Here is an 11,690-nt window from a genome sequence, read left to right as displayed (position 1 = left end):
CCTTGCTAAGAATCCCATAGCACATGGGAAGAGCAAGCATATTGAGACGAGGTTTCACTATTTGAGGGAATTAGTGAGTTCCGGACAGTTACGTTTGGGGTACTGCACAAGCGAAGAACAAGTTGCAGACTTGTTGACGAAAGGCGTTACGAATGAGGTTTTCAAGAAACTTGTGATGAAGTTAGGCATGAAGAATGTGGAGCATTTGAATTAAGGTGGTGTATTGGAAGTGATATATAATTCAAATGCAGTTTAGTGGCTTTAGGAAGCATTTTGTAAAAGAGCTTATTTGGAAAAGTTGTTTTTGGAAATTTCCTGAGACAAAAATAGTTTTTTCTGTTATGGCCACTTGTTTGGTTCCACATTGTACCCCATATAAATATCTTTGTGTATATTGTTTGAAAAGTGATTTTTTATGTCATTTTTGATATCATAGTGTAACAGAAAATAACAGAAAATACTCTCTTCCATAATCTCTCTCTTTTCTCCATCATCTTCTCAAAAAACCACAGTTTTCAATTATCGATTTTCACCATTGATTTACCTCCACTTATGATTGTGTTCCAACAAATATAATGCAAATTTTATCAAATTCATAACTCAAATATTCATCTCCAACAACATTAAATAAAAAATGAAAATATGAGTTTATTTCAAGATTTAAGTTATGAATTTGATTAAATTTGTATTTTATTGAAGATGATAATGAATTTTATGGGTTTTGTTTGAAAAATTTGATGATTTTTTTGAATTTTTGTATAAAAAATGACAACATTGTTGATATTTTAAAATATAAAATATTAAATTGTCACTTAAAATTAAAATAAATGACCAACTCAGAAAAAAAAAATATAAATGACTAAAACGTTACCTGAACTGAAATTAAGTTAAAGAGGCGCAGATGAAATTTAACCTTTAATTAATGTATAAATTATATTATAGCTTTGGGTCCTATGCTCGCGTGACTACTCATCAATGACTTAGCAAAGAGTGAAAAGGGTCATGCAGACGGAGCAAGCTAAATAATTATCATCCGAGTCGCAATGGATCATTGAAATCATCATATACTTTTCTATTATTTCCTTTGCTCCAGTCATTCATTTTTCCCTCAAACTTTAGACCACGTATTAAGATGCAGCTCATTAAATCAAATTGACTCTAATATTAAATTTGTCTATATTTAGAGGAATTGACATTTTAAAAGACTTTGCATGAATATATAAATCTTAAAATATTCTTTATAAGATTTTAAAAAATGCTTTATGATCAAAATTTTATAACTCGAATTTTAATAGATTTAAAACACAAATTTATTCGATATTTTAAAATATTTTATGGATTTATAATATTGAATGATAAAATATAATAAATAAATTTTAAAGTTTGAATAAATTAAAATAAAATTGATAAAGTTTTTAAAATCTTTCAATAAAAAATATTTTTAGTTTTATGCCCCCTTAAATAGTTTATATATTTAACATTCACCTACGCTTTACAAGTGGATTTTAAAATTAATAAAATTTAAAAAATTTACGCTTTGCTTATCTTTTTACTTATTACATATACATTTACATATAACATGAATAAAGTAATATAAAGTTAATCGTAATATTAATAATTATAAGATAACATAACAATTAATTTAATATCTATAAAAAAATTGTTTGTATAATAAAAAGTAAAAATAATTTTTTGATTCTTTATTATTATTATCTTTATAATAATTATTCAAAATATCATTTGCGCATGTGGTAAGAATAAAAACATAACTTCATATTTTTATAGAAATAAATAAAGCTGAAAAACAATAATCTTATTAACAAAATCTTATGAAATCTATTTTTGAAAATAATCCATTATAATTTAAAAGATTTTGAATACAAAAAAGAATTTGTAAGTTTTAAAAAATCTTAGATTGAATGTCATTAGATTTTTAATCTTTATTTAAAAATCCAAACAATTATAATTGTATACCTCAAAACTTGTTTTTATTAATTAAATACTTGAAAACTTTCCATCATAAAAAGTCTCTTAAATTTTTGTTTAGAGAGAATTAATTATAAATTGATATATGATGGTTACAAATATTTTATTAATGATAAATAACTCATACAATTTATATTTCGAAAGGAATCACAAAATAAAAAATGAAGAAAATTCACAAGAAGTCTATATTTACTTAGAGACATAAATTTGGAATAAAACAGTTAGAGACATAAATATTATATTACCTATTTATGTATTAACACATATATTTTTTCTCTGTTAATCAGTTAAAACAGTTAGAGACATAAATATTATATTACCTATTTCTTACAAATGTTTTATTTGAAAGGATAATAATACATAAAAATAAAATATTTGACTAATATAATTTTGATTGACTATATATGAAAAAATAAGTGATTATTACTTATAAGTGTGATATATATTCCTACATAAAATTTTGTATTTCTTCTCTAATTTTTCTTGTATTCTATACATTTTTTTCTAAACAAATATACCATTTTAGTTAAATTCAAACTTTGAATGCAACTCAAATTTAATTTTAGTATATAACCTATATAAGGATGTTAAATTTTGGTGTATATATAACATATAATATATACCTTTATTATATATAAAAGAATTTATAAGTTTGAATAGCTAATTTTTGTTTCTAATTTTATCATTTGTTAAATATATTTTATCTTTAAAATAAAATAAAATGTTGTAATTTATTATTTATATTTATAAAAGCGGCGAGATGCAAAATAATGAAAATATAGATCCAACAAAACAAAACAAATATGATTTTCAAAAAAAAAAATTCAAAAAACAAACAAAAGAAAACAAAAAATATCGAATTTTAATTTTCCCCCCAATAATAAATATTAAATAGAAATCCACGCCGTGTCACAAGGCGCAGTAATCTCCTCAATCAATGACTGGTGGGACCTACATCACCTCGGATTCCAAAACAACCCCCAATCAAATATCGCCACGTCACTCCACCTGAATCCTGCCCTGAACCCCACGGTGTACCCAAAACAGTTCACGAAAATCTGGCGGGCACATTTAGCAAATAAGCAAAATTCAAATAAAAATCAAACGAAATAAAAACCCTAGCAGCCACATTCATTACTTTCCCTCTCTTAACTCTCTCTCTCTCTCTCTCCTCTCTTTCGTTCTACCTAATTCTCTAACCTCTCCACTCCCTCCCTGTTTCAAATTCAGGCTTTGATTTTCAATCTCTAATGTCAGTTCTCTCCTTTTTTCTTCATTTTATTGAAATTTCAATTTAATAATTAATTTTCTGATTTTTTTTTTGTTTTTTTTATGCTAGTTTATAGTTAATTAAATTTCGGTGATTCTGTTTTTTTTTTTTTTTTTTCAGGTTGAATTGAGTCTGTTTATTCAAATCGGAGTTTTACGGTTATATAGCGATGGGGAAAGTGACGCCGAAGGAGAGAAATTGGAAGGTTGGAAAAGGGAGAAAAAAATTGAAGAGCTCAGGGAACAAGTATTTGAAACCTGGAACTCTTGCTCAGCTTCGGTGTAACAAGTCTTTAGGTTCGGGATCGGGTGTTGGTAGGGTTTGCAATGAAATTGAGAAGAAAATTGAGGCGGTTTTGTTTAAGGAGAAGAGTGAGGTTAATGACGGTAAAGTATTTGATAAAAGTCCTCTTATGCTTTCGCCAGTTAATTTGGTTAAACAGAGTGGTTTGCTGGGGACGCCGAAAACACCGAGAATTGAACAGTGTCAATCAGAATCAAGGCTTGAGTCTCTTCCCATTGATTTGTTGGTATGCTTGTTGTTCATTTAATTGTACTTAATATAGTTACGATTTAATGGTTCATTACACTCAAACTTGTGTTTATTTGGTATTTATTTTATCATAACAAATGTCTTGTTTATAGGTTGAGCTGTTTTTAATTAACTGTCGTGTTGTGATCATTGATATTATGGAATATTGCAGTCAAATAATGCGCCGTAATTGCGGTTGCGACATACGTATGGAATTTGTTAATGTCGCTGTCACAGATTGCGGTTGTGGACTGTTATTTAAATCCTTTGTTGAGGTCACTTGCAGTTCAAAATTTATGTATTCAGTTTTCAACCTTAGAGGATTGTGATTCTTGATGATATCTCTCTTTGTTTTTTATGCTGTTCATGATTATTGCATGTTGATATTAGGGTTACCTTGATTTTGGAGATTCTATGTAGGTGTGGTTGTGTTCCTATTGAAATAGTCTAGAATCTAGACATTCGGTCAAGAAAATTCTTACTGTTGCCTCAGTTTTTTATTGTGTTTGTCTTCACATACTGTTTTGCTTCTGATTCCCGTTGAATTTCATCTTCAGCTGGTTTTTTTTTATGCATTTGCATCTGTAGGTTTCAGTGATTTGTTCTGACTTGTTTAAATGTTGAACTGTGTATTAATACTGTGATGAAGCACACAACCGGAAATACTGTATTGTTGGTTCTGTTACATTTAAAGTGGTGCAGAGACCTCTGGATAAACTAATTGAGACTGCTGAAGGATGGGCCTATTTATTATCGTTTGCCTTTGTTGATTGTATGATGCCCCATAAGCATGTGATTTTCTGTTTGGCATCCCTCAAATTACTGAATATGTTACTGTATGACTGTGATTTGTTTTGGTGTTTTTGATTGTTTTGATTTGCTAGTTTTAATTAATTATGAAGCATCATATGAAATTAATGAAGCTTGTTGAACATTATTGAAGTTGTTAACAACTGCACAACTACAAGTAAAAGATGTTTAAACTATTTCTTTATATTTTCATTTTACTATATTCAATCGATTGCCTCTAGTCATGTCTTTCTGAATTAGCTCTTCTTATCTCTTTAAACTATTTATGTTTGCGCTGACCCCATTTCCTTTCACAAATTTGAGGTAAAAATACTATGCCACCTGCACCATGACCAACTGAGAGCTGTTTTCCATGTTTCGCAAAGAATTAGAAAAGCAGTAAGTTCTGAGTCTCCCTGCTGTGTATATGCCCATGAAATGTCTGATTATGATCAATTGAAGTGATTTATTTCATTTGTAATGGCTAACTTTTTCTATTGTTGTTGTTAGGTTATTGTTGCAAGGCAGTTTCACTTCAATTATACTACCCCAGATCGCTCTCGGCAAGAGATGATAAGTACAATGACTCCCCGTCCATCTGAGCATTGGCCTTTTATGTGGTAGGTGTTTCTAACAAAATATCTCTTTCCTGCAATTTGTAATGCATGTTTTTATAGTGCTATCAATTTTTCCAGCAGGGGTGATGGGAAGGGAGTGAGGATTCCTAGCCCACATACACCTAAAGCACCTCGTCATGGGCCTCGACCTCCTTCTCGCCTAAAAGTTTCAGAGATGCGACAGGTTACAGCTGTTCTTTTCAAGGAAACAGCTTTCCCTTCTCGTTGCTTGGTGCCATCAGTTATACAAAAACCCCAATGCAAATCATTGGCTTCTAATAGAGTTCTTTTCTGTGAAGAAGATTTATGCAAGGCAGTTGCTCAGAATAAACTTCTCTGAAGTGATTCTGTTTAATTTTTTTTCTCTTTACTGTGTATAGTTCTTTTTTGGTCTCAAGTAATGGTAGCATAGTAAAGGTGCGATTTTGTAGTCTGTTTTGGTGCGCAGTTTAGCTGGTGTGGATATTTCTGATGTCCAAATAGGTGTGTGGAGGGTTGGCGATGGATGTGGAGGGAATAATATTATTATAATTTTACTTGTATATTTTTGTATTGAGACAATTTGCGAGTTTAATTTTAGAGACATTTGAAGGATATTTTACATTAGTATAGAAGGTTATGCTTTCTTTTATCTATATATGCTTTGCATGATCCAAAAGTGGGTGTTTGATGGAATTTAGAGGTAAATGGTTATTTTGTCATAGTGCAAGTTACTTCTACCTATAGCTATAATATTATGAATGACAGCAACCAGGGTTGCACCGTTTAGATTTATATTATGAGGCTTAGTAGGCAGCAATTGATGAAATTAAATATGCAGAGCAGATTACTATTTTCCTCTCGAACAGAGAATTTTAACACTAAGAAAGTAAATTTACAACTTCTGTTTTTCTATTATAACACATTAACAAAAAGCAGAAAAAAGGAAATACTGATGTTGAATAAACTATCAGTCGACTATAACGTAATGAAAGAGCTAACAATTTACAAATAGGATTATAGATTCAAATCTTCTTTTTGCAAAAGAAAGGAAAAGGACGATGCATCGATTGTTACACGTTAAAAAAATAGTGGGTGGAGGTTTTATATATACACTCAAGGTTTCTAAAGGGTTCTATTTGTCATTGGAGTTGTCAATTTTATAAACCCATTAATTATTGTCTCGAATATATTAGAATTCTGAATTTCACAAGTCCGTAAATTATTGAACCCACTCACATGTTGGATGAGCAAAAAAATTTATAGTTTAAATGGTATAAAAAAACAAAATCCATAAAATAAAATAAAACTCTTAAAATTTTATGTGTTTTATTGCCCATTTTTTTTTATAAAAAAATCTACATTTATTTGAAAAAAATTTCAAAAATTTCTTTTGATTTTTTTTTCAAAAAATAAATTTGTTTTTATTTTTTTCCTTAAAATTTTCGATTATTTTCGGATAAAAAAAATTTACAATTTCTTTTTCTCGAAATTATTTTAGAAAATTTTCTGATATTTTTTTGTGAAAAATAAATTTTAAAAAATTTTCAAAAAAATATCTTAATTAACAAAATATTGGGTTGATGAGTCACTCACTTAAGCCCACAAAAATAGTGAAAGAATTGGTCGGATCTTTAAAATTGGGTTTATGGACTTAATAGGAGATTTTTGAGAATGAGCCTTAGCCTTTGGGGCTTGAAAGCTCTACTTTCTACCCCCAATATGTAGATGCCACCCGAAGACGTGAAAAAATTATTTTACTCTTTTTACTTTATATAAAAACTTGAAAATTTCGTACTTATCACTTTTACACCCACTCTTTCAAAAATTTTGCAACTATTATTTCACAATTTTCGAAACTTTGGTTGATTATCAAACTTTCGAAATAAAAAATGAGTTAGTTTTCGAAATGTAAAAAGTTTTTGAACATTTTATCTTTAACAAAAGTTTTGAAATTGATATTTTCAGAACTTTCAAATTTTTCAAATAAGGAAATTCTTGAATGTTTTAAAAACCGAAGTTCCGAAATGTAATTATACATTTCAAAAATTTGGAGACTTTCATTTTGTTTGAAAATTTCGAAATTTCTGCATTTTTTCTATTTTGAAAGTTTCAAAAATATTAGAAATTTTCTATTTTGAAAGTTTCGTATTTTTTTTAAAAATCTATAAATTACGTTTCAAAAGTTTTGAAGATTTGAATAAAAAACAAATTTTCAGAATTTTGAAAATATTTGAAATTGCTGGAGTTTGCCAAATTTTCGAAAAAGTGAGTGAAAAATGATAAGTAATTCTTTTTTAAGTTTTTATATACAATAAAAAGGATAAAATAACATTTCCACGTGGCTTAGGGTGGCCAATAAAAGTAAAAGGTGACATGTAAAAACCTCCTATTCTTATCTGAAAATGAATTTTCTACCTTTAGTGATGGGTGACTTTAGTGTATTTTAGAATAACATTGATGATTAAAATTAATTGATAAAAAATATTTAGATGAGAGAGAATGATTGATTAAGAGAAAGACAATACAAAATCACAAAAGATTAGAAATTCAAAGGTAGATAATCTCAACTCTTTCTATCATATGTGCACTTTTGCTCATTATCCACCTCAAGTTATTATCTGGACTAAATAGTGTTGGAATGAATATATGACGTGAATGTCCACCTTGTATTGAGTGTTATTATGAATAAAGTGGAACTTATTTTGTTTGGAAGAGGTTAATTTATGCTTGGACCAGCCTAGATTAGATAGTATAAAATAATTTCCACTACATTTATACTTTTCACCATTCTTTTTCTACCCAAGCTTTTCACTAGTTTTATATTCTCTGTATATAACATTTTATGACTTATAAGTTAAAACAACACTTTCATGAAACTAGAACCAAACAAGGTGGACATTCCCCAATATGGCATGCCTTTCGTGACTTTACTCTAGGGTTGAGAAATTCAATAATTCACAAGATAACTTAATTTTGACAAATGCTAATAAGTGTCTTAAGATTAATAAATGTCTTTAATGCACTTGTTAATAATTTAAATACGGTAATATTATACTATCTTCAATTTTATATATAAGAAAACTTAGTCTATAAAAATTGATATATTTAGATCAAATATATTAATTTTTGTTGATTCAATTTTCTCTTATATATAAAACAAAAAGATATTAGTATCTTTCCAATAAAGGAGCTCAAAGTATATAAAATGAATCGCAAATGGAGTAAGGATATTTGTTTGTTTTAATAGTAACTACTTTCACAAATTCCTCAAAAAGATGGTCTTTAGAACCTATAAGAAGATAGCAGACATGCTTTATTGGAAAAGAATGAGATGTGATATTAAAAAACATGGTGCTACTTGCGAGCCATTCTTGCCAAAGGTTAAAGAACAACTACCAAGTTATGTCCTGCTACTCTTTTGCAGCCTTAGCCAATCCCTAAGCAAGTATGGAGTCACATTTCCATGGATTCATTAGTCACTCCATTTCACACTTAACGACGTTAAAAGTTTTTATATACTTAAAAGAAAGAGATAAGTCATTTAAATAGATTATCCATTTTAACTATTAGTTAGTTTTTCACTATTATCAATGCAAAATATAATATTATTTTGAAAGTTATGTATATAGTAATCATTATGAATTAAAGTGCTTGGAACTGTAATATGTAATGAAAATTGTATAAGAAAAAAATAATTAAAGTTGTATTGAAAATTGTGAATAATATTTATTTTGAGACAATATTTTTTTTTGTTAAAATGACATTCATTATGAAAAGGAGTGAATATATTGGAAGCGTTCCTAAATTTCAAACAATTGAATATCAATAGAAATCGTTTATAAAAATAAATAATTTTTCAGACAAGTTTTACTGCGAACTATTTTAATAAATGATTTATGGTTCTTATAAGCAAACGTTCACGGTCCTCGTTACTATAAAGTCAAATAAAGCGACTTTGACAAAAATAATAAAAAAAAACAAAATTGATATTTAATATTTTAAGTTTTTGTCAAATTGTTAAAGATCATGTCACTCTCTCAATGATAAAAAAAAACCCTAAACTTCTCCTTTTGAAAACCCATGTTAGTGGTAGTTGATATTTTGGACAATTTTCATAAACTGTCTTCAGAACAATTGATAGCATTTCCTATTTTTATATATCTAACATAACAACTTTTTAACCCTTTTAAAGTTGTGAGGTTCCACTCCACAGATTTTAATCTGCCATACTTTTCAGACAGAAATAACTTTTTTAAGTGTTTGTGAAAAAGTTTATCCACATAGGATCCTTAGTGCAATATTAAAAATGTCAAAATCCAAATCTGTTTGTTACCATTGTTGAGCCTTTTCATGGTACAATATAATTTATAAACTGGTCAAATATATTAATATCGATGCTATTCCCATCCCAGCATTAGATTCACTGGAAGGTATGTCCTAATCTAAATTGGAAAATATTTTCAAACAAATTCATCAATCCTGTTTTTTAAGACTTCTGTGACAAGCATTTTGTAAGCTCTTTCTGTGGGGTGATAACTGTCCCAAAACACATATTTAGAGGTATCTTCACACACTCTTAAGGTGAAAGAACTACACAGAGGACCAAGTTCCACATTTGCAATGCCACAGCATGAACCATCCCCCACTTCAAATCCTGATTCAGAAAATAATGAGTAATTTAGTTATGCTTTAAATATCTATTTAGTTTTTGCAAATATTTTTTGTTTTTGTTTTTTGGACCTTCAAAATATTGCATTTTATGTTTTGCTCTTTATTAGGACTAAAAAACTTCAGTTGTGAAAGTTATATATTTGTAGAGGAAAAAAAACTTATTTATACTTTAGTTAATCATAGTTGAAGAAGAAATTATGTTGGTAATATTTTTACTTACCATAGTGATTGTGGTTTTGGATAATGTCATCCAATTCACTATAATTTTCAAGGTAGACAAGCCTTGAATCTGGAAGTGTTTTTCTTAGATCCACAACTGAAGATAAAAGCTTGTTGTTGTAGATCAATGCTCCTTCATTCACTTTTCCTACACAATCCCTTTCTAGTCCTCCTTCTACTGTTCTTTGTAGTGGCACACATCCTACTGGTCCTAAGCTAAATACTCCAATCCTTCTTGCTCCCAATTCATAAAGATCCTTTAATAATTTCATATCATTTACATCAAAATATCAACTCTTTTAATACATGGTTTGAAAACTACTAATTTAGTTATTATCAGTCTGAAACAAATAGCTCGATTGATGAGTTCAAAGACACCGAAGTAACATCGAACAAAAATTAAGTTAAGAAGACTATTAATAGAAAACAGGTACATGTCAAAATCCTATAACAATTGTTTATTTTCTATTCAATGAGTTAAAGAGCATATAATAAATATTGTTGCATTTTCACATACCTTAACAAATTTTGAAGCTGCAGTGACCAACAAACTTGTATAAATTTCTATATTATAGTCATGCTTCCTGTATGGTGACAAATAATATGTTCCTGAAACATCATTGCTTCCCATGCTTATGATATGTATACTTTTTGCTATAATATCAGCTGTTCTATTTTCTCCAACAGCTTCCTTCAATTTTCCTATATACTCTTTGAACATTTCTAGTTGATCCTCTGTTGACAACACTGACTAATAATATAACATCAATGAAAAATATGTTATGACATTTTTTAACACAAAGTTTGAGTTATAATTAAAATTTTAGAGACAAAAAAAAAAGAAAATTTACTGCTAGCTCAATTGTAAGAGGATCATATCCTGAACCAGCTGATGCAAAACACACTCCAGTTAACAAGTCTTCAATCTTCAAATTTGGATCAAGATAAGGTGGCATGGAATCCTTAATACCAAGCATTTCAACTGCAAATTATATAAACATTAAAAGTTTTTTATATTAGAAACTAGTAAAATATCCATGCATCTGCAATTATATTATAGTCAGTGTAACGAGAAAATTAGTTAGCACTTAGATGTTAGAATTTAGAACTATACCAAAAATATCTGAAGGGATTCTTCCATTGGAAAATCTTCCTGTCGCTTTTCCTCCGATAAAATCCCTCCCATATGGTTTGAAATTCGCCTTCACTATCGTTTCGATATAGTTGTTGTTACCAGTATCCAAGATTGAATCACCAAATGCAATAACAGCAGGAAATGAATAGTTTTTATATTGAGGTTTTGGTGTAGCTGTCACAACTAATGGATAAAGCAAAACTAGAAAAGGATAGACATAAAAAGATTTGAGAGTGGAATGCTTCATCATGTGATTATTTGAATATTTGAATTGATCTCACTCTTAACTTTCAGCCTTGAAGAATATAGATTTATAAAGAGTAGGGTCATGTTTGACATATTTGTTAATTGGAATTTGGAATTATGTAACACTTTACCTGTTGGTATCAACTACTTAATAGATTTGGATTCTCTGATATACGAAAAATAAATATTTATATACTAAATAATTTCAATCATTAATTTGATATCGAACGACTCAAATTAGACA

General features: G+C 28.6%; 2 protein-coding genes across 3 annotated transcripts; one reads left to right on the top strand and one right to left on the bottom strand.

Annotated features, from left to right (window-relative positions):
- Nucleotides 1-3,049: 3,049 nt before the first annotated feature.
- LOC101501229 (F-box protein At4g35930) lies at nt 3,050-5,789 on the top strand. 2 transcript variants are annotated; one of them, XM_004509329.4, is made up of 5 exons: nt 3,050-3,238; nt 3,377-3,785; nt 4,901-4,975; nt 5,087-5,196; nt 5,275-5,789. In XM_004509329.4, the coding sequence occupies exons 2-5, from the start codon at nt 3,426-3,428 to the stop codon at nt 5,531-5,533; spliced, it is 804 nt and encodes a 267-aa protein (XP_004509386.1). In that variant the 5' UTR covers nt 3,050-3,238; nt 3,377-3,425; the 3' UTR covers nt 5,534-5,789. The 2 variants fall into 2 exon arrangements, with proteins under 2 accessions (XP_004509386.1, XP_004509385.1); XM_004509328.4 differs by having other exon boundaries at nt 5,272-5,789.
- A 3,693-nt stretch (nt 5,790-9,482) lies between these two features.
- On the bottom strand, nt 9,483-11,500 carry LOC101500902 (GDSL esterase/lipase EXL3-like). The gene is made up of 5 exons (XM_004509327.4): nt 11,180-11,500; nt 10,917-11,047; nt 10,583-10,816; nt 10,067-10,322; nt 9,483-9,829 (listed from the first exon to the last, which is right to left on the bottom strand). The coding sequence occupies exons 1-5, from the start codon at nt 11,448-11,450 to the stop codon at nt 9,636-9,638; spliced, it is 1,086 nt and encodes a 361-aa protein (XP_004509384.1). The 5' UTR covers nt 11,451-11,500; the 3' UTR covers nt 9,483-9,635.
- Between the last annotated feature and the right edge of the window lie 190 nt (nt 11,501-11,690).

This window comes from Cicer arietinum, chromosome 7 (genome assembly GCF_000331145.2).
Source record: "Cicer arietinum cultivar CDC Frontier isolate Library 1 chromosome 7, Cicar.CDCFrontier_v2.0, whole genome shotgun sequence".
NCBI lineage: Eukaryota > Viridiplantae > Streptophyta > Magnoliopsida > Fabales > Fabaceae > Cicer > Cicer arietinum.
The sequence above is the reverse complement of the archived record's forward strand: the minus strand, read 5'-3'. Positions and strand labels throughout refer to the sequence as shown.